Source organism: Populus alba, chromosome 4 (genome assembly GCF_005239225.2).
Source record: "Populus alba chromosome 4, ASM523922v2, whole genome shotgun sequence".
Lineage (NCBI taxonomy): Eukaryota > Viridiplantae > Streptophyta > Magnoliopsida > Malpighiales > Salicaceae > Populus > Populus alba.
In genome coordinates, this window is record NC_133287.1 from 20,890,221 (window position 1) to 20,910,715 (window position 20,495).

Genomic DNA, 20,495 nt, shown 5'->3' on the forward strand with positions numbered 1-20,495 from the left:
GATCATGCGGTTGGAAATCTAAGAGAAGGGTGATCGATGAAAATGTACGTCTTCAACACTTCATTTTTAGTTCAAAATTTTGAAGGGTGTGATTAATTTAATATTATTTATTGGATTGGAATAGTGTTGTGTTTTGTGTTTTTTTGTTTAGTTTATTTTTTTTAAATAATATGAGGTTGTTTATGGAAATTGTTAATTGTAAAAAAAATTATTTTTTTACCAATCTCATTGATTATTTTTTTCTTGGCTTTAACTTTCATCAATTAAAAGTGGAATTTTGTATTTTTTTATTGTTTTTATGTATTTATTTTGATTTCATAACTCAGGTATGAGTTTAATAAGTTAATTTAGATTGATTTAAGTTATTTTTGGATCGTGTTTTCAAATTGATTTTTTTTTTAATTTTTCTTCTTTAGATTAGAATGGTTGAAAATTAAATGTTATAATTATGTTCTTCAATGGTCCATGGCCCTTGCAGAGAATCTAAAAGTGTAATGCTCTCTTGTAAGATTGAAATCTAAATCACAAGTGACTCCAGTTTCTCAACTGACCCACGTAGCTTCTCTTGCGAGGACTGTATTCAGGTATTTTTGCCTTTAATTTTTCTTCCAAAACATTTTTTCGTTTCTTTTCTTATATTCGAAGATCATGTCCCCTGTTTTCAACTTCATGAATAACCTCGGAGAGCTGTTTTGAAATGTGGTGTCAAATAAAAATTTTAATTTTAATTTTTTTATATTTTTAGATTATTTTCATTTGCTAATATTAAAAATAAAAAAAGTTATTTTAATATATTTTTAAGTAAACAAACAATTGTTACGAAAATATAAAACTCCAATTTATGGTAAAAGTGCCCTTTCCTTGTAATAAGGGCAGATGTGCTTGAAATTATTGTTGAGGTGCTAATATGACTACCAAACGTTTTTGGAGGACTACATAAAAGAGTTTACCTCATGAACTGAGAGACAAGAGACCTAACCCCTCCGTGCTGTTGTCTCTTTGGAGAATAAATAAGAAGGGGAATCTAAAACCCTCTCTGTGTTTTGACCCACTGAAAAGCAACTACCTTTTTCTCTACAACAGAAAATGGCAATCTGTTTTCTTTCTCCTTTGAAAGCCATAACCCCAACAACTTCCTTGACAACAAGCCTTAATCCTAAAAAACCAAACATCCTTCGCTGTAACTTTTCTCTGCCCATCATCACAACCACCGAACCTGAACCCGTTTTCACCTCCGTTAGATCCTTCGCACCTGCCACCGTCGCCAATCTTGGCCCTGGCTTCGATTTCCTCGGATGCGCCGTTGATGGCCTCGGCGACTTCGTCTCTCTCCGTGTCGACCCCTCGGTCCACCCCGGCGAGCTCTCCATCTCCGATATTTCAGGCACGAAAAATCTCTCCAAAAACCCTCTCAACAACTGTGCTGGCATCGCCGCCATTGCGACCATGAAGATGCTCAACATTCGCTCTGTGGGTCTCTCTCTTTCCCTTGAAAAGGGCCTTCCTTTAGGATCCGGACTCGGATCCAGCGCTGCCAGTGCTGCTGCGGCTGCTGTGGCGGTGAATGAGCTGTTTGGAAGGAAATTGGAGGTGAAAGATCTGGTATTGGCTGGATTGGAATCTGAAGCTAAAGTTTCAGGTTACCATGCTGATAATATAGCACCAGCAATAATGGGTGGTTTTGTTTTGATTAGAAGTTATGATCCATTAGAGTTAATGAGTTTACAATTCCCCGTTGAAAAAGACTTGATCTTTGTGCTTGTTAGTCCTGATTTTGAAGCCCCAACTAAGAAAATGAGGGCTGCATTGCCTGCTGAAATAGGGATGTCACACCACGTGTGGAATTGTAGTCAAGCTGGGGCTCTGGTGGCTTCAGTGCTGCAAGGGGATTTGGTGGGGTTAGGGAAGGCACTGTCAAGTGACAAAATTGTGGAGCCTAAAAGGGCCCCTCTGATTCCTGGCATGGTAGGGGTTAAGAAGGCGGCTCTGGAGGCAGGGGCTTTTGGATGTACCATTAGTGGGGCAGGACCGACAGCGGTGGCAGTGGTGGATAGTGAGGATAGAGGGGTGGAAGTTGGGGAGAGAATGGTGGAGGCTTTTTGGAAAGAAGGGAATTTGAAGGCTGTTGCTATGGTTAAGAGGCTGGATAGAGTTGGTGCTAGACTAGTTGGTAGTGTTCCTAGATGATGCTGGTTTCGATCTGGTGTGAGATAATAAGTTTAAACAGCAGTAAATATCCAGTCACCAGGCAAACAAGTAGAGGGGAGAGCTTTTTTTGTTTTGTTTTGCTTCAGTGTTAAACTGTTGATGAATGCAGCTGCTTTGATGAATAAACCTCACATGCTTTTGCTCTCTTTTGTGTCAAATGCAATTGTGGATTCTCGTCTGTCATTGATAATCTTCTTAGAATTTGTTGATGCCAAGTTGTCAACATTCCTACATTTGTGTGCGTGGGCGTGTATGTATATTTTTGCATTTAAACTAGTTCATAAGATATTGCTTTGGGGAAATCACTTCGATTGAAACCTCACAATGGATCTCCATTAAAGAGCAGAAGGTATATAAATGCCATGGTTCTGTCCATTTAAGCCCCACGCATAAGAAGACCCTACTCGACTCTTCCCACTCGTAAATAAATAAATCCCTTCTATTTCTCATACCTCATTGATCATCCCACTCTTTATCTTACATGACGAGGAGTATGAAAAAAAATTGTCAACACGCGAGGAGGAAAGAACCTTGAGAGTCTTGTAAAATAAAATCATGACAAAAGGGAGGGGGGAAAGGATGGTGTCCTTTTTCTACAAAAATATAAACTTAACAAATAAAGCGACAGTCAAAACTTTTTCTATCCATGGGTGCCTGGATTCAGTTTTCTTTGGCAGCTGCAACCTGCTTTGCACCAACAGCGAAAAACTCTGATATCACTTCCAGAGGCATGCCCTTGGTCTCTGGAACTTTCAAGTAGACGAACACAAATGATATGATGCAGACGACTGCATACAAGCCAAAAACACCAGCGAGGCCAACAGATTTGAGCATCACTGGGAGTGTATACGTCACAATGATGTCGCAAATCCAGAATGTAAGGGCGCATATGGCTATGCAAAGGCCACGAACACGAGTAGGGAAGATCTCCGCACATAGTATGTTAGGAACTGGCCCAAAACCCATGACGAAGAAACAGAAGTAGAGCACAACACTAACAGTTGAGATTGATGCATTTACAACACTGCCCAAATCCACCATGCTTCCAAGGACTAACAAAATGAGTGATATGATCAACACAGGGATAGTTGTGAGCAGCAAAGTCCTGCACAGTACAACAGCAGTGAAGACAGGAAAAAAGGGTAGCAACACGGGTATTGCTTTTCTTTTCTTTTTCTTTAAATTCCATTAGTATTTTACAATTTTTTTCATCTAGAAGATACATGAAATTGAGTCCAGACGATTAGACCATGTACCCCCCCCCCCCTTTTCCTTAGGCCCTACACATTAACCGATGAGAAGATTACAAATTGTTGGATCAAGAAATGATTGCTTTTTGGGCTTAGCCTTGGACGCATCATTGCGCATCAGTAATCCTCATCACAACAAAAATTTTGTGGATTTAAAGAATAGTATGCTACAATTGCATAGGAAACAGTCAAGGAAAAGAAGAAATGGAAGTACCTTCTCCCGGAGATGTCCATGAGCCTCATGGCAACAGCTATACAGGGGAGCATCAACAAGGTTGTAAGGGCGCTTATAAGCAGAGATGTAGAAGCTGAACTAAGGCCCAAGTTTGAGAGAAGAACTCCAACTCCTGCCTGCTGAAGAATTTGAGGAGTATAGTAGAGAACCCCGTTTATGCCAGCAAACTGCATAGGCACACAAATTCAGAAGCTAACTTATGCAAAAGTGAAAAAAAAACCTTAAAGTAACAAAACCACTGTGCTTCAAACTTGAAGGCATGGTTGTCAAAGGGAAAGGAAGAAAATGATGGTTTGAGAGTGAGATATCCATTGGTTTAAAACCATCCCTGCTATTAAAGTTTAGAAAATCTTCCTCTTGAAGAAAACAGAACAAATTCCAAGATCAGTTTGCTACCATTATACCAACAGAGTAGCAGTGAATTAACTTCATAACAAAAAACCAAGAAGATCAGTAATTGTCACCTGCTGAAGTATTTGAAGTCCCACCCCAACAGCTAAGGCATGCTTGACACCTGGTTCAAAAAGATCTCTCCAGCTTGGTCCTCTAGCCACAGTTTCCGATGGGTGGACCATAGCTGGTCCAACTGGATGCTGATTCAAAAGCTCCTTGGGATAAAGAGCTGATTGGCTCACCAAAGCAGCAGCCTGGACGTAATCAGCGTCTGGATGGCCATCAGTACCAGTCAGAGAAACCAGAGATCCACGCCGAGAACCAGGGGCACCCCCTTGATGCAAATAAATTCTTTTAAAGCCTCCTTCCTTTCCATCTTGGTCTTCTCTCTCGGACCATTTCCATGCAAGCTGCCAACCACCACCAATCCCTGTGCTACCACCTGGCTCTCCATCATTTCCAGGAATCAGAGTCCCGTGTCTCGTGTTTGCCATGCTTCCATTGCCTGGTGGGACCAAGTCCTTATCCATGCTTGTTGTCTGGCGAGAGATCAATGGACTCTGCAAATTGTCATCAGAATCACCGGCATCACCATCAGATGCATAATCCTCACCTTCTCTGGCGTGGCTCTCCACATCCCAATCTTCATTTCTTGGTTGATTCTCTCCTACATTGAACATGCTGCCGAAGTGCGGAAAAAGCATGCTTCTCATGCTTCCTTGTTCAGGGAGCTTCTCGTGGACGCTACCAAAGAGGGTCACAAGAGGATCCATGAGAGGTACATTCTGGTTTGCCATGCTTCCACGCCTAGATGCAAGACCAATAGTACTCTGCCCACTGACAGGTCTGGCAACCCAACTGAGACCTTGTTCAGATCCATATAACTTGATCTGATCCTTGTCAGCGGATATATCATGGTCATCAGTGAAATCATTGGCTGGGCCAATTATGTACTCCTCTATTGATGTGTCAGCCCCAACTCCAAGTCCCTCAACCAGTAAAGCCAGCTCACCTGTTCGTTCAAACAAGATTAGTACCATGAATAGGATATTTCCGTCACTACCAAATTGTGAGAATAAACATCCTAAAATGTAGTGAGTGATTTTACACCATTTCCGCCAAACATGACAGAATACTCAAACTTCAATGTAGAAACAGTTGAGAAGTAAGAGGAAACATTGCAACTTTAGCACCATATAAGCAACAAAGAGAAAAATAAATAAATAAATAGACTCTAGTCACCAATCATCTATTGAGTTGCTGTAAATTCAAACACATGGTTCTCTCCTTTAGAAATGCTAAAAGAAAGAGAAACGTAATGCTTTGACTTAAATTCTGATAGAAGAAAAAAATACATGACATGTGGAGTAGCTTAGCAAGGTTTCAGAGGACGTGAAAATGCAAGAGAGAGGAAGAGTCAGTGAAGAAGAGATTGAAAGAGAATTCCCGCACCACATGTGGTAGAGACAGTTAAGTTTAGACCATCCAGTATTTTGTAAGGCAAACAACATTAGAGGAAGCATGGTGCAATTATGAACCGTAGGAGCTATAACTAACATACGATTAGCTATGAAAGAATATGGAGCTACAGAATTCTATATGAAGCAGCAGCTACAATATGGCATAAGTACAGGTATGTTGTCCATGAAATCAAAATGCTGTTCTCTTAAAACTGAATACATTATATTTATTGATGGCACTGATTTTGTAAAGCAAACACAGAAGAGAAAGAACAGAACAGATTACAGCCAAGCAGATTTCTACAAACTTCCTAAAAATGACTATCATAGGCATTGCTCTATGATATGTTTAAAAGGCACACTAATGCAATTGGTCAATAGAACAACAAAAGCATAAAATCACCCTCTAAAGGTACCAAATTTACTGTCTACTGAAATCTTGCTGCCATTTTCCAAGTTTTTGTACAATTAACGTAATCAAACAAGAACCTTTGAATCATGATCCTTCTTGCAATTTACGTTATGATATGATTTGTATTTTATTAATATTATCCATTAACTAGTTAATGGGGACTAGAATAAGTTTCATTATATTGCAAGGAGTAGAATAGGAAGTGAGCCGAGGCAAAAATAAACCGAAAATAATTTGTAAACGCGTTGTGCTTAGTAATAGTCTAACAACTCAGCGTCAGTGAAAGCAAAACAGATGAAGGCCAAACTGTCAAAGAGGACGATGATCCAAATACAGAAATGGATTGTTTTCCAGCTTTATATAACGCTAAGCCAAAGGATATAAAGAATGGTTGCTTCAACAGGAAGCATAGCACATGAAAGAAGGGAAGCTCTTAAATTTCAGGCCTAAAATCACCCCACATTGAACAGCGAACTTTCATTTTATAACTGATAAAGAATCTACGCGTGCAACTTTTCATAAACAAAATTCCAACAAATTTTTTATTTTGCTGGGACAAATTTCTGCATCCACTAAATTCCCAAAACTATACTTTTTTCCTGCAGAAAGCTTTTACCTTATGTGTCATATCGCCCGTCACTAGGCATATCAAAACAATATTGCTATTAAACTCAAAACCCATGCAGATCATAGTTTGCATCACCAGAAAAAAGTAACTTCTAAAGAGGCAAAACAGAGAGGGCTAACCAGCGACATCTTCCCTGCCACGGAGCCTCTGCAAAACCTTCTTGGCCTCAAGCATCCGCCCTTTGCTCACAAGCCACCTTGGAGACTCAGGCAAGAAAAATACAGTCAATAGGAAATAGAGAATAGAGGGAATAAAAAGAACTCCGAGCATCAATCTCCAACTTGGAGCCTCCATCAAGGACATTCCAAACACCATGCAATATGAGAGAAACATTCCACCAGATCCAGTGAACTGAGGAAGGGTATTCAACAACCCCCTTATTTCAGATGGTGCCGTCTCAGATATATAAACTGGAATTAGAGTAACTGCCAAACCAATGCCAAATCCATCCAAGAGCCTTGCCAGAAGTAGAACATAAACATTGGGAGACCATAGCATTATAAGACCACTAACGAAATAAAGTACAGATGAGATTATCAGCAACGGACGGCGGCCTAGCAAATCAGATACGGGTCCAGAGCACATAGTAATTAAAGTGGCTCCAACAAGTGACATAGCCACGATTAGTCCTTCTATAGCTGGTTCACTTTCCAAATGAAATTCCTTTTTTATGTATAAAACAGCCCCTGCAGCGGCAAAGGAAAACAGAAAATGACTTAAATCACTCTGCCCAAACATTCATGGCTCTAATTCAGAAGGTCAATTCAAGCAAGATCCAATTATAAACCATTAAAGAGAAGCAAATATCGGTTACTATAAGTCGATCACAAAAACAACTCAAAGCTTGAAAGTGATCCTTTCTTGTGCAAAGAATTACCTTTAAAAGCTGAAGAAACCTTAAAGCATTTTAGGCCATGACAGATAAACTAGGAAATAGATGATCAAAAGGGGAAATTACCTGCGATGGTTGCATTATCCCATCCTTGCAATAAGTTGCCGATAGCAGCAGCAACAGCTACAAGCACAGCTCCACTCATCTTCCCTTAAGCCAAGATTTCTTCTGGAGAAAAAAACAACAAACCAAGCACCCTGAAAGAGAAGATTCCAAATCAGAGATCACATGGTGGAAAGCTTTATTACTCTCCTAATTCAACAAAACTAGATATAATTACAATAGTAGAATTCTCTTGTAAGTTACAAGGATCTCTATTGGGCAGAGAAACAAACCACTGGATCAACACTACCAAACCGATGAACACAACGGAACAAAACAAACTAAAGACTACATTAGAAAACAATAAACAACGAAAACCCAGACGTCCCAATCTAACATGAAAACAAAACAAGTGGTTATTTTTTAAAATTACCGACGTGATGAAGCAAAAGAAGCAGAACCGTTAGATGCGTCCTTTCATGTATTATCAGATGAAGAAAGGGTCATCAAATTCTCTGCAAATTGCAATGACTTGCGTCAAAAAAGTTGTCCTTGGTGATGATTCCTTCTCTTTTGTTTTTGTATTTTGTATTATAGTTCAGGGCAATGGAATGCAAATAGAGGAAGGAGAGATCTTTCTTAGGTGGCGGATGTAGAAGTGAAAAAGGAGAGAAATTTTGCAAAAGAGAAGCAAACCAAAGGCCTTCTAAAGTACGACACCTGCCCCCTATGCCTCTATATTTACCCTGCACGTAACCACCTTCCTCGGATGGCTTTTTCTACACATCACTCTCGCTATCAACCCCATCTTAGCATCACCACAAGAAAAGAAGGGGCCTCAATTCTATATATTACAAAATTTCAAAAAGAAAAGAAAAATAGAAAAGTTCGAAACTTTATATCACATTTGAGAAGGCAATAATGTGGAAGAGTACAAGGGGCTAAAAGGGATCCATCCAAGATCCATGTAAGTCTGGGCTCTGGACGTTGGAATCTAGTGGTGTGTCCACTGACGAACAATTTTAGTGTCTAACCAGTAATCTAAACAAGCGAAGACACAGATTGTGTCAAGTTTCCATCCCTTTGTTAACCATGTGATATTAGCAAATATTAAGGATTCGCATTACCACACAGACAAAAAGGTAATGAATCAGAGTTGATGCTGAAAATTTTAATTTTTAAAAAACAATTTAAAGCAAAAGAAGATGTTTCCTTATAAAGAGCCGATTACTCACTTAGGATTCAATACTATTTATATAATATTGAGTCGACATGGATGATGCACGCATTTAGAATGATCAACGATTTTGTCCATGTAATTTTAACGATCAGGACAAAAATCTAAATTCATAATGATTTATAGGTATTTAATAATATAATAATGATTGTTTATATAGGGATACTTAGATGTTACAGTAATTATTTTTTAAAATATTTTTTATTTAGAAATGTATTAAATATTATAAAAATACTAAAAAATTAATTTAAAATGAAAAAAAAAATTAATACTTTACAAAAACACACTTTTAAAAACACAAAAACAATCAAGTTCAAGCATCAAATTAAATTAATATCCCCATCTAAGAGGCGCATCATGTCAAGTGAGAGTAGCATCATGTCAAGTGACACGCCCTAATTCAAATGGATGCAAGTTCTATTTAGATCTTGGATGTCGAGGTGGACTTCGAGGCCTATAATTATGACTTTGAGCTTGCGTCGTTTTGGTGACTTATACAGAGATACGGGGTCGTTTGGTTACGAGTATAGACACCGACCCCATCATATACCATCCAGATTCTAGATTTTTTTTTTTTTAAAAAAAGAAAAGAAACTTGATGCTTCTACAAAATAATTAGAGCCAAAAACCAACAGTAGATACAGGGTATGTATACTTTGTTCGTCACTGTTTGTGGTTGCGCCGTCGGGGAGAGAAGGAAGGGCATCACTGTCACGTTCCATAAAAGGAAGGGAAAGCAGCCGGAAGAGCAGAAGATTCTGACTAGGAATTTTGCTTCTTTTTACTAATTATTGGTCCCCTCCTGCTGGAGATAGCGGGGAGGGAGCCACCTCGCTTCACTGACAGTTTCTGCGCTACAACCTTCTCAATTATTTGCACCTGGGACCCACCACCCTCTGTTGGGCCCCACTTCATGTCTTAATCATGGTGTGATTAAAGTATAGCTGACTATGGTTGCACTCCTCACATGTAATCAAATTGAGCTTTGATTTTAGTCCGGTACCGGGCTTTAATCAGCCTCGTCACTCTTGATTGTGAGGTTCTATGAATTCTATTGCAGCCAAGTTAGGTATCGCTGTTCATTTATGTTTTTAATATTTTTGAATTTATTTTTGAATTTTGTTATATTTTTAAACCATTTTAATATATTAATATTAAAAATAAATAAACAATTTAATATATTTCTAAATAAAAAATACTTTAAAAAAATAACTTTTATTATATTCTTAAACAGATACTAGAAGATATGACACCTGTGATTTAGCAGATGAAAATTTTAAATTAATATTTTAAGCATTAATATATATATAAAAAAATATAGTCTTGAGAGAGGTCAAGGAGGCAGATAAGTTTTTTCTATCTTTTTATTTTATTTTTTTAATGTCAAATCTTAAGCTTATTATTTAATAAATCTACTTGGATTGTGAATAAAAAAATATTAATTTTAATTAATATTAAAATTGGTCCAAACATATTCTTTGATGATGAATAAAAAAACTAAACCCACCTTCTCAAATCTGTTGGTCCGGAAACAGGCAGGTGACATAAATATAAAAAATTTACGCTTGAATTTCAGGGGGTGTTTGGCTCCTGTTTTGATTAGAATTTTCAAAGAAATTAAAATTTATTAATTATATATATACATATTTTAATCGTTTTAATATATTAATATTAAAAATAAATTGTAAAAAATTAAAATATTATTTTACTATATTAAAAAAAAAAAAAAACACTTACATTATCACAAATATCCCCGAGCGATAGCAAAGCTTGTGGGCTGAGATGCAATTAAATGTTCAGCAATCAATCAATCTCCATGGCAAGGTGATAGTGACCACTCCCTTCCTTGTACAGTACAGGTCATTGGTTCTCCTATAATTGGTCAGTGCATGTGGGGCCTGGTGTAGGGACAATGACATTCCTTAAAGACACAGATTTTTTTACATAAAAACAAATATATCTTAGTTTATTAAAAGATCAGCTTAAAAAATATTTTAAAAATAATATAGCTTGAATTAGAAATGTATTTTAGAGTATAATTTTTTATATATAACTGCTATTTGAAAGAATCATTGGACACATCAAGACTCTACTTTTGACATGCATGATATAATAAGAAAAATCTCGTCAAAATGATTATAATAATATTTAAAAAAAAATATAAAAAAATATCATAATTAACCTAAAAAACCTTGATAAATTATGACTTTGTTTGATTATCTTTAAATATATGATTAAAATCATCGTGTTGAGATATTTCTAATAATATTAGATATGTTAAAAAAAGCTATGATATGTTATGACTTTATTTGATTATCTTTAAATATATGATTAAAATCATCTTGTTGAGATATTTCTAATAATATTAGATATGTTAAAAAAAACTATGATAAATTATGACTTTGTTTGATTATCTTTAAATATATAATTAAAATCATCTTGTTGAGATATTTCTAATAATATTAGATATGTTAAAAGAAAGCTATGATATGTTATCAGTTACCATCATTTTTTTTTAATAATTGAATCTTAAATCTTATTTATGTTATTGAAATTTTATAAAATTTTAGGTTGAATTTTTATATATGCTATTTGAATTAAAAGGGACATGGTTTTTGGATTAATCATTATTTTCAATAACAATTATGTTTAACTTTTATTCCTAATAGTAATTATGTTCGATTGTTTTGAAAAATAACAATTATATTTAAATTGTATTATTTTCTAAATATTTTTTTTTTGAGATGGATTAATTTTTCAAAACTTTTACTGGATTATTTTAGAATTCTAAAGGACCCTAAAGACAGGGGTATATGCAGTACTATCCCTTATCCTCGTATTGCTGTCCACGTGGGTTGAATTCCTGGTTTTCCGAAACCCTAGAGCTAGACTCCTATAGGTGTCACCTAAATGACGGCTGCAATCTCGGAGTAGCAGTAGATTGACTAAAAACATACAGATATTAAAATTTATAAATAAATAAAACAATTTATTTTATATTTCATCATGTTACACTCTTCTCATGTATATTGAACTGTGTTATTGAAAAAAATGCAATCTATGATGTTTGTTGTTCCTAACCTATCAATTTATTATTTTTTAAAATAATTTTTCATACATGCAAAAAATCTGTTTGGCATGTTTTAGTTTCAAAACATACATGCACACTCAATTTTGTTTAGATATATAAAAAATAACGTTCTTATCTTTCTATATAATCCAAAGTTTCATCAAATTATGAATTTATAAGTAAAAAAGAAAAGACTAAAGAGTAAAATGAATGTGATGAATGGTATATTTGACAACAAAGAATAGATAGCGAAAAGAAAAATAAAATTTCGGAGTTAATTAGAAGAATCTCGATCTTATATATTTTTTTTATTAACACGGATGTTCGGATTAACTTACATGTACCTTGATTAATCTCATAAATTTTAAAATCAACAACCATATAAACCTTCATTCATCATTATATTAACAATAACAAGGTTTGATATTATATTATTAATTAACTTAAGTGAACATTTTTTTCCGCATAGTATAAAAGCAAGGCACGAACTACTTAAAAGGGAAAAAACAATTAATATAAAGAGAGTAGAAAAGCATGTGTCATTAGCTAGTTAATTGGCAATTAAAAAAATAAAAATTAGAAGAATCTGATGCTCAAATACACGTCGGTCATCAATATAACCTGTTTGTTTCTATCACTAAGATATATATATTTTTAAATAAAAAATATTTTAAAAATAACAACTATCCAAACACTAATAATTAAAGCTACAATTTTTTATTTAAGAAAATTGATATGATATGGAATATAAAAGGGAAAGAAAATCATGGCATTCTAACAAAAGGAAGAAAAGAAAAGGGGAAGTATGGTATCATGCGGTGAAAGCAGGATATGACTCATTTCAGGCTAAAAAAAGCCTAGCAAGTGAAAAGAATCTAGCTGTCCACTTGGCTGTCAATTCGTTTCTTTTTTTGATAATCATAGTTAGTTGTCCTTATGAACACTGATCGTGATGATGATTCAGATATATCAAGATTCAAGTCAGAATTAGTAGACGAAAACTGGAAGGAGACAGCAACTTGATGGAATCACGATGAGCTACATATACGTAAGCATATCACAATGGAGGAGGAATTAAAATAAGTTAATTTTTCAATTGTTGGAAATTATTAGATCTTGAATGATAACTGTTCAAATTAACATGCTCATGCCTCATGGAATCCGTTAATTAGTATACTTTTAAAACAAAAAACAAACAGGTTCTTCATCACGGCAGCCGAACCAGATGTGTCCAAGGTATATGCATGGGTGTCGGAAAAAAGGATATATCCTAGTCCGAATAGCTAGCATCATCACTGGAAAAGATTTAGCCTTTAGAGCCCTGTCTCATTTCACCGATATCTAGCTGGCCGGATGTAGCCGAGCCGGGGGACTAGGGCATCATTTCAAACCACTTTTACCTACCCTCTTTAGGGTTCATGCTCATCGTTAATTGTACAATATCGAGTCCTGCCGACAAAACGGAGCTCATAGAACAGTGTTAGAACACATCCATACTCAATAGACGGCTCTCGTGACGTCACTCTCACGGCCCAACAATGAAGCCCCAGCTATTGATTGGTGTTGTCGTGGGCGATCCATTCTATCGTCGTCCTCGTGTAAACTGTCATGACTCGTAAAGTTAGGTAAGCGTTTACGAGTTCTCGAGAAGAGGATTTCGGTCTCCAAGCTTATAAATTGTTCTTCTTCAACCTTTACAACACTCCTGCACTCTTTTTACACCATTTATAAGGCCTGGGATGGAGTCTCAAAAAAAAACTTTCGATAGATCTGTTGGGTTTTTTTTTTTTCCCCACAGCTAATAAGATGGATTACATTTTCATAAGCCCAATTAAACGCTAAAATTTTAAACTCTAAATCTTAAATTCTCCTCTTCAATCCAAGCATAGGCAAGCAGGGACGATTGAATGGGTAGCCCTGGCTAAAGAATTTTGCTAGCTCCCCCTTCCTAGTATGATATATTTGGTCCTTTTTGTTTCAAGACTCTTAATTTATCCTTAAAAATGATAAAAAATAACTGTTTTTCCATGAAAGAATATTTTTTCTTGACAAGTTTAACCCTCTAATATAAAACTCAACTCTCCATCGTAAGAGATGATCGATCTAGTCTGATTTTTTTAAAACAGTTTTAGTCTAATTGTTCAAAAATAAAATGTCCCTGAAAAGGATGCATCCTTGACATTTCCAAGTATTTCCATCTACTTTCTTACAGGAAAAATAAATAAATTGATCCTCCGTATCAGTGATGCTGGATTCGTCCTTGAAGGAAAGCCCGTCCACATCGAAATTAGAAATTCATAAGCTCTTTTATTTTGATGGCCTGATTTCAGATTCTAAGCTTGGTGAAGCAGGTTTGCATGGTCATACACCAAAAGCCTTTTTTGGTTAGACCTTCTGTGACCTCTCCTAGGTTTTATATTTGGACAGGCTTCTTCTGGGCCCATTCGGAGCTGATTTCTATCTAGTCTACCCTTTCTTAAAAGCTCCAAGATTCTTGGGTTTCTCAACTTTAGTTTGGTCTTCGTGGCAGCAGAAAAGTGTTTTGTTGTGAGCCTTATGTTGGGAACTGCATACGTGCACGAATTGGCAGCAAGGAACGGGAGAGAACAAGTCACCTCTTTTCCTGTTGCCTTCTTTTTCTTCGAATCAAACCCTTCAACTCAAAAGTTTCGTGCATGATTTTATATGGTTCACGGGACATCTGGTGTCAAGTCACGAAGCCTATAAAAGGGTCTTTACTTTTTGGTTAGAAGTTTTGAACTTGAAGAGAAATGTGCCTTCTCTTCAATAAATAAATAAAGAGAATAAAAAGGGAAGTTGATCAAAGAGAGCAATGGAGGAGATGAGAGGGGCTCGACAAGGTGGGAGTAGTCTTGTGAAGGAGTTCTCACCTGCCTACTATGGGCTTTGTGCCGTTGGAGGCATGCTCAGCGCCGGTACCACTCACCTTGCTATCACTCCTCTCGATGTTTTAAAAGTCAATATGCAGGTACTTTTCTGTGTATTTCTTCCTTTTTCTCTTTTGGTGACTTGCCTTGATCATCAACACATTTTTAGCCTTTTCTGTTCTTTCTTTTTTTTGGGTAGTTTTTTGTGTTTTGGTGATTGAACTGCATGATGGGGTGTTGAAGTTTTAACAGTATGACTATGAGAGGGTTTTGGTGGGTTTTATCTTAACTGAAATCAATCAGGCTAATTATTGCTAATTATTATTAGGATTTTTCCACTAGCACCTGAGAAACTCTTTCTCATCATGTTCTCAAGGATTTTATGATGGGCCTCGGGTATGCTAGTCATTTATGCCTAATCACTTGTGTTTCATTTCTTAATTATTGCCACTATTTTTTTTTTCTTGATTTCGTCCTTTCTATGACTGCTGCCCGTTATGTGTTGTTATTTTGCCCTTGTTTAACATAGGATTCTCAAAATCTCTTCAGTTCTGGTCATGTGCCTTTATTCAATTTCGAAACATTTGTTTATTTATTTGGTTAAAGAAGCAATAATTATTAATTGGTAATTGGTCTGACTTTCATTCCGAGAGTGGAACTTTTTCTTCCATGGCATGCACCAGTGGTCTCGTAATCACTCTTCTTTCTCCATTGACCCGGCGTGTTTCAACTTCCAAGCGTGGTTTTTTCTGTCGTTATCCCTTAACCTTTGAAACTTGAATTACCATATCCCATGTGTGTTGAATTAAATTTCCAAATGAGAGAGAGGTGAGCAATTTGGATGATAAGGACAGAGCTATTAAGAGAAGGGGAAGAGTTTTACTTTTATAGATTTTATCATGGGCAGAGTAGGTTCGTTCAATGTCAAGGCCATAAGCTTTCTGGTTTTGAGCTTCATAGTTTTTCTTATTTATCTCTCATATAATTTACTTGAGGTAGATTAGATGACAGATTACAGAAGCAATACATTGCTTAATGAAACTAAATCCTGCTTGTAGACATTGCATTTCAAATTTTCAACCATCAAAATGACCTTTTAAGCAAATATTTCCAAATTACAATAGTCTGACATTCACTTCTTTAGCAACTGGAAGCAATCCAGTTATCTCTTCTCCAGCACTTTCTTCTTTTTCCATGTTTCCACTTTCGCTGCTGCTTAAAAGTTTTGAGACCACTCTTATAATATATACTTTCTCTACTATAGGCGAATCCAATCAAGTATAACAGTATTTTGTCAGGGTTCTCTACCCTCTTGAAAGAACAAGGCCCTTCTTCCCTTTGGAGAGGCTGGTCTGGCAAGCTCTTTGGATATGGTGTTCAAGGTGGCTGCAAATTTGGCCTTTACGAATACTTTAAGAGGCTTTACTCAGATGTCTTGATGGATCAAAACCGGAATTTCGTATTCTTTCTCAGCAGTGCATCTGCTCAAGTATTTGCCGACGTGGCTCTTTGTCCATTTGAAGCTGTAAAAGTTCGTGTCCAAACACAGCCTACATTTGCGAATGGCTTGGCTGATGGGTTTCCAAAACTCTATAAAGCTGAAGGTCTCACTGGGTAAATTACCAGAGAACTTGATGATCTTTCCTTTTATTCTTCTCCCATTATGTTTACTTTCATATTATTTTTGCAGTTTTTACCGAGGACTTGTCCCACTTTGGGGCCGCAACCTTCCATGTATGTAATATCACAGTTTCTCTGCATACTTGTAACTAAGTGTCAGGCTATTATAATTTTATGACTTCTATAGTTGTGAAGCGATGCTTATTGATTGATTTGATCGAGTGACTACTACAGCACTAGCCAGCTTAAGAGAATGTTTGAATGTAGCTAAAATATGATTTCAGCAAATGACATTATAGCATCTGCTACTTGTAATAATTATTTGTTCGTCTTGTATTGACCTTGTTTCACATCTATATGCTGTCTACTTTCCATTACAAGTGGCAGGAAACGAGTGACACACTTTCATCAGGGATCATGAAGATAAGATAGATCGGAGGTTTAGGGTCACTTTTGAATTGAAGTGACAGCAATACAGTATTTACTTTTAATTAAAGTGATGGATAAAGGAGCAACATATGAAAATCTTTATCAATCCTGCTGCGTACTAGACATGGGTAAATAAACAGGAAAAGATGAAGTCCTGTATTTAAGATTAAGAAAACCCAAACAAAGACCACTAGAGCCAGTTAAACAATCAAATAAGAAAATGATACTCATTAACTTATCTAGAAGCGTTAGTGCTTTCCACTGCATGATAGAAACCTTATTGTTTTGGTACTTCAGAGATTTCAGGAGACAATGCAGGTACTGCCAATCAGTGGGATGTGTTTTTGGAGCAACTTACTATTTGTTGACAGGAATTATTGCCTTGATGAAGTTACTTGAGCTTGTATTCTTGTGTTTCCTTATCTATGTTCAAAAAGCTTTTTAACTTTTGTCTGGTTATTATTGTGATTGGCAGTCTCAATGGTAATGTTTACAACATTTGAGCAGTCAGTTGACCTAATATATCGCAACGTTATTCAACGGAGAAAAGAAGACTGCTCCAGAAGTCAACAGCTTGGTGTGACATGTTTGGCTGGCTATGTAGCTGGAGCTGTTGGTACTGTGATTTCTAATCCAGCCGACAATGTTGTTACCTCTCTTTACAATAACAAGGCTGAGAATGTGCTTCAGGTATGGCTTCTATCAACACCTGTGATTTCTGTCAGCTATGCAATGTAGGAGATTGATTGCATTTGATACAAAATCTCTCAGGCTGTGAAAAATATTGGACTAGCTAACCTTTTCACTCGAAGTCTTCCTATTCGGATCGCAATCGTGGGGCCTGTTGTTACTTTGCAGTGGTTCTTCTATGACACCATCAAAGTATCAAGTGGACTGTAAGTGCATCTCATTTTCCATGCTATATCACAAATTCATAATATCAGAAATGTCCTTTTGCTTTTTCTGTCAATGTTGGATCCCTGATGGTAAGGAACTGCAGAATCACAGAACATGCTTAGGCTATTAGTTTGCAAGACCTGAATTGGCACTGCCAGGATTCATGTGTAAATCATATATTTGTTGGAGAAAAATATTTGAAACCTTTTGCCATGGAGTTTTAGAGTTCGAAAGGGAGTTTTCTTTTTTGCTCTTACCAAGGCATTTACAGCCCCAGGATGGCATTTTGTTTCTCAGCTAATAAGTTCCGTTGTTGTATTAGGATCCTTCTTCTATAGCACCCTCAAGAAGTTCTTATGATATAGATTGCGGGTTTGATATATATTTTTCCATCAGTCACATCCTGACAATGGGAAAGAAGGCATTGCATCCAAACAGTTCTTGAAAACTCATAATGGAAGATACCCTTTGTAGGTTAAGTTCACTGTAAAAAGGTTTTCACATAGGCTCCATGAAGATAAACTTATATGATTTTTCCGAATGCAGCTAACAGCGTAATAAAGGATTTTGCTTTCTGCAATATCCTGCTACAATATGCAATATCACATGCTCTGAATTTTGAGACATGGGCTGCTCGTTGATTTGTATTCTTGAATGACTTTTTTCCCTTGTCAAGCATACATTTTTCCTGTTGTTCATTCTACTTGACATGCTTGAAAATTCTTCAGGCCTACCACTGGAGGGCTTGGCAGACATCAGGAAGCCACCGACCTGTTAGCTTAAAGGTCGGGGAAGTCTCCATTTATGAAAGATACATCATCTCCTGTGGAAACTTGTGGCATTTAGATATCTTTCTGAATCAGGCATAGATTTCCTCCTGGACCCAGCTTAGATGTCAAAATGTCACAGTTTTGTCCATTCTTTGATTGATTCTTTTCCTCGTGGCGGATAGCTGATAAAACTGCGCTGTAATCCTCAACCCTCCCAGAATTACAATCAGTGGGAGTGGGATTTTTTTCAGTTTATTTACATAAATCATCTGTTTAGGTTCTTGAAAATATTACGATTAATCACTGGAGATGTGCACGGATATATGCTTTTCCTTCATTATTATAGCATAGATGCTAAAAGGCCAATTGCGTTTCAGAAATAACAATGCTCTGGTTTTGACCTGGTTGATCTCAATGCATAAATGGAGCAGGACAGTAGTTAGTCTTTCATGTTGTCTTGCATTATTTCTCATGTCAATGCAAAGATTAGATTGGTGAACAACATATTTTATATGCAGAGCAGCCAGAGTCCATAGGGATACTCAACTAACACTGGTACTGTAGCTTCGAGGAACCACCTTGACTTTCCTATCCCTTATAATTGCTTTCTTTGCAGAGTAAATCCTTTTCTTTTGTCGACACTGTAGCTTTCATTTAATAAACAAAGTTATGGCCTTGTGGGATCTCCCTGAAATCTCCTTTTAGTTATCGGATATGCTTCCAGCCATTAACCACCATATAAAGTTTTTAAATAATTTTTTATATTAAAATATATGTTAATAATAATTTTTTATATTTTAAAAATTATTTTTGATACCAATACATCAAAATAATTTAAAAATACTAAAAATATATTAATTTGAAGTTAATAAAAAATAAAATATTTTTAAATTTTTTTAAAAATATTTTTAAAATACAGAAACAAACAAGTTTTTTATATTAAAATAATATTTTTTATTGAAAATAAAAAAATTCAACTTTTTTGCAAACATATAATTAGATAACAATATGTTTTAATTTTTAATAAATAACTTGAGCTTATTTGAAATTATAGTTTTGATTGTTTTTTTAATAGTTTTTTTGTGTTAAAATGCATGTTAATGATATTTTTTTATTTTAAAAAAATTATTTTTAACATTAATACCATGAAAATAATTTAAAAATATTAAAAATATATTAATTTAAAGTTAATATAAAATATTAAAAAAAATTAATTTTTTTTTAAAATATGAAAACAAATAAAGAAAAACAATAGAGAAAAAGAAGAAAGATAAGGTCGTGCATGCCTCGATAAATCCAGCTGATAGGTAACTGTCGTATTGTCTGGAAGACGTTGGTAGATGGATGATGATGTCAGGAAAATGATGGTTGCACCAGATGGGCCTTACCCAGGCAGGCAGGATTGTTTGATTGACGTGGTCAACTTGGCCACCTTGGATGCAATGTGCCCATTTCCCATTGACCCTCACCTCCTCCCCAGTTGACCATCTCTCGTAGCTGTAGGAACACAACTTTTCTGCTTAATAATTTTCAAATGGCTGGCCAGTCACTCGTTCACACTGACCATGCCAAGCTAGAGAAGAAAAGATGGGAAATTTTGGAAGAACAATCCCTTTTGCTTTGACAAAATGATGCCTTCAAGTGATGGGTGTCAGCTTCGAATCAACGAAAGGAGGCCAAATCCTAAACACCCGTTCTAACTACTGGTAGATACAATCATCACGTTCATAGCTTTGTGTAAATCTTTCATTTAAAGTTCCAAGCTCTGACCACTCTACGCTCCCCCAGAATCCAAAGTCGAAAGAAATGATATACAATTAGCCAGTCTTATCCTATCTTTTGTGGATAATAAGGCAGGTAAATTGCTCAAAATTGAAAATGATACAGTCGCATTTGAGTTCTTGATTCAGTGGTGAAATGGTTTATTCTCTTTTTTTGTATTAGAATTTAAATCTAATTGTATATGTTTGTTATCTCCATGGTATTTTACATGCTTACTAGATTTATAAAATGTTTAATGGATTGTGAAATTAATTATAGCACACAAAAATTAATCCAAACAAC

At 35.9% G+C, this 20,495-nt stretch overlaps 3 protein-coding genes across 8 annotated transcripts; 2 read left to right on the forward strand and 1 right to left on the reverse strand.

The window, feature by feature from the left end:
- The first annotated feature begins 967 nt into the window (after nt 1–967).
- On the forward strand, nt 968–2,352 carry LOC118038891 (homoserine kinase). Its single transcript, XM_035045385.2, has one exon. It carries the CDS (start codon nt 1,087–1,089, stop codon nt 2,185–2,187), a length of 1,101 nt encoding a protein of 366 aa, XP_034901276.1. The 5' UTR covers nt 968–1,086; the 3' UTR covers nt 2,188–2,352.
- Nucleotides 2,353–2,629: 277 nt separating this feature from the next.
- Nucleotides 2,630–8,301, reverse strand: LOC118038888 (monosaccharide-sensing protein 2). 4 transcript variants are annotated; one of them, XM_073408522.1, is made up of 6 exons: nt 7,952–8,301; nt 7,545–7,672; nt 6,706–7,272; nt 4,158–5,098; nt 3,673–3,860; nt 2,630–3,313 (listed from the first exon to the last, which is right to left on the reverse strand). In XM_073408522.1, the coding sequence occupies exons 2-6, from the start codon at nt 7,621–7,623 to the stop codon at nt 2,869–2,871; spliced, it is 2,220 nt and encodes a 739-aa protein (XP_073264623.1). In that variant the 5' UTR covers nt 7,624–7,672; nt 7,952–8,301; the 3' UTR covers nt 2,630–2,868. The 4 variants fall into 4 exon arrangements, with proteins under 4 accessions (XP_073264623.1, XP_073264622.1, XP_034901270.1 ...); XM_073408521.1 differs by having other exon boundaries at nt 7,545–7,675; nt 7,954–8,300; XM_035045379.2 differs by lacking the exon at nt 7,952–8,301 and adding an exon at nt 7,759–7,893 and having other exon boundaries at nt 7,545–7,675.
- A 6,042-nt stretch (nt 8,302–14,343) lies between these two features.
- LOC118038894 (mitochondrial phosphate carrier protein 1, mitochondrial) lies at nt 14,344–19,151 on the forward strand. 3 transcript variants are annotated; one of them, XM_035045388.2, is made up of 6 exons: nt 14,346–14,816; nt 15,980–16,329; nt 16,406–16,449; nt 17,240–17,454; nt 17,536–17,660; nt 18,950–19,151. In XM_035045388.2, the coding sequence occupies exons 1-6, from the start codon at nt 14,661–14,663 to the stop codon at nt 18,993–18,995; spliced, it is 936 nt and encodes a 311-aa protein (XP_034901279.1). In that variant the 5' UTR covers nt 14,346–14,660; the 3' UTR covers nt 18,996–19,151. The 3 variants fall into 3 exon arrangements, with proteins under 3 accessions (XP_034901280.1, XP_034901279.1, XP_034901278.1); XM_035045387.2 differs by lacking the exon at nt 18,950–19,151 and adding an exon at nt 18,390–18,838 and having other exon boundaries at nt 14,349–14,816; XM_035045389.2 differs by lacking the exons at nt 17,536–17,660; nt 18,950–19,151 and adding an exon at nt 18,390–18,838 and having other exon boundaries at nt 14,344–14,816.
- Nucleotides 19,152–20,495: the final 1,344 nt, after the last annotated feature.

Bases quoted from the DNA above. Each gene is read 5' to 3' on its own strand.
- LOC118038891 (XM_035045385.2), top strand. From the start codon at position 1,087: ATGGCAATCTGTTTTCTTTCTCCTTTGAAAGCCATAACCCCAACAACT.
- LOC118038888 (XM_073408522.1), bottom strand. From the start codon at position 7,623: ATGAGTGGAGCTGTGCTTGTAGCTGTTGCTGCTGCTATCGGCAACTTA. The intron at 3,861-4,157 runs GTGACAATTACT...GTGCCTATGCAG, and splicing joins GACTTCAAATACTTCAGCAG to TTTGCTGGCATAAACGGGGT. The intron at 3,314-3,672 runs GTACTTCCATTT...TGTACTGTGCAG, and splicing joins ATGGACATCTCCGGGAGAAG to GACTTTGCTGCTCACAACTA.
- LOC118038894 (XM_035045387.2), top strand. From the start codon at position 14,661: ATGGAGGAGATGAGAGGGGCTCGACAAGGTGGGAGTAGTCTTGTGAAG. The intron at 16,450-17,239 runs GTATGTAATATC...TGTGATTGGCAG, and splicing joins TTGGGGCCGCAACCTTCCAT to TCTCAATGGTAATGTTTACA. The intron at 17,455-17,535 runs GTATGGCTTCTA...AAAATCTCTCAG, and splicing joins AGGCTGAGAATGTGCTTCAG to GCTGTGAAAAATATTGGACT.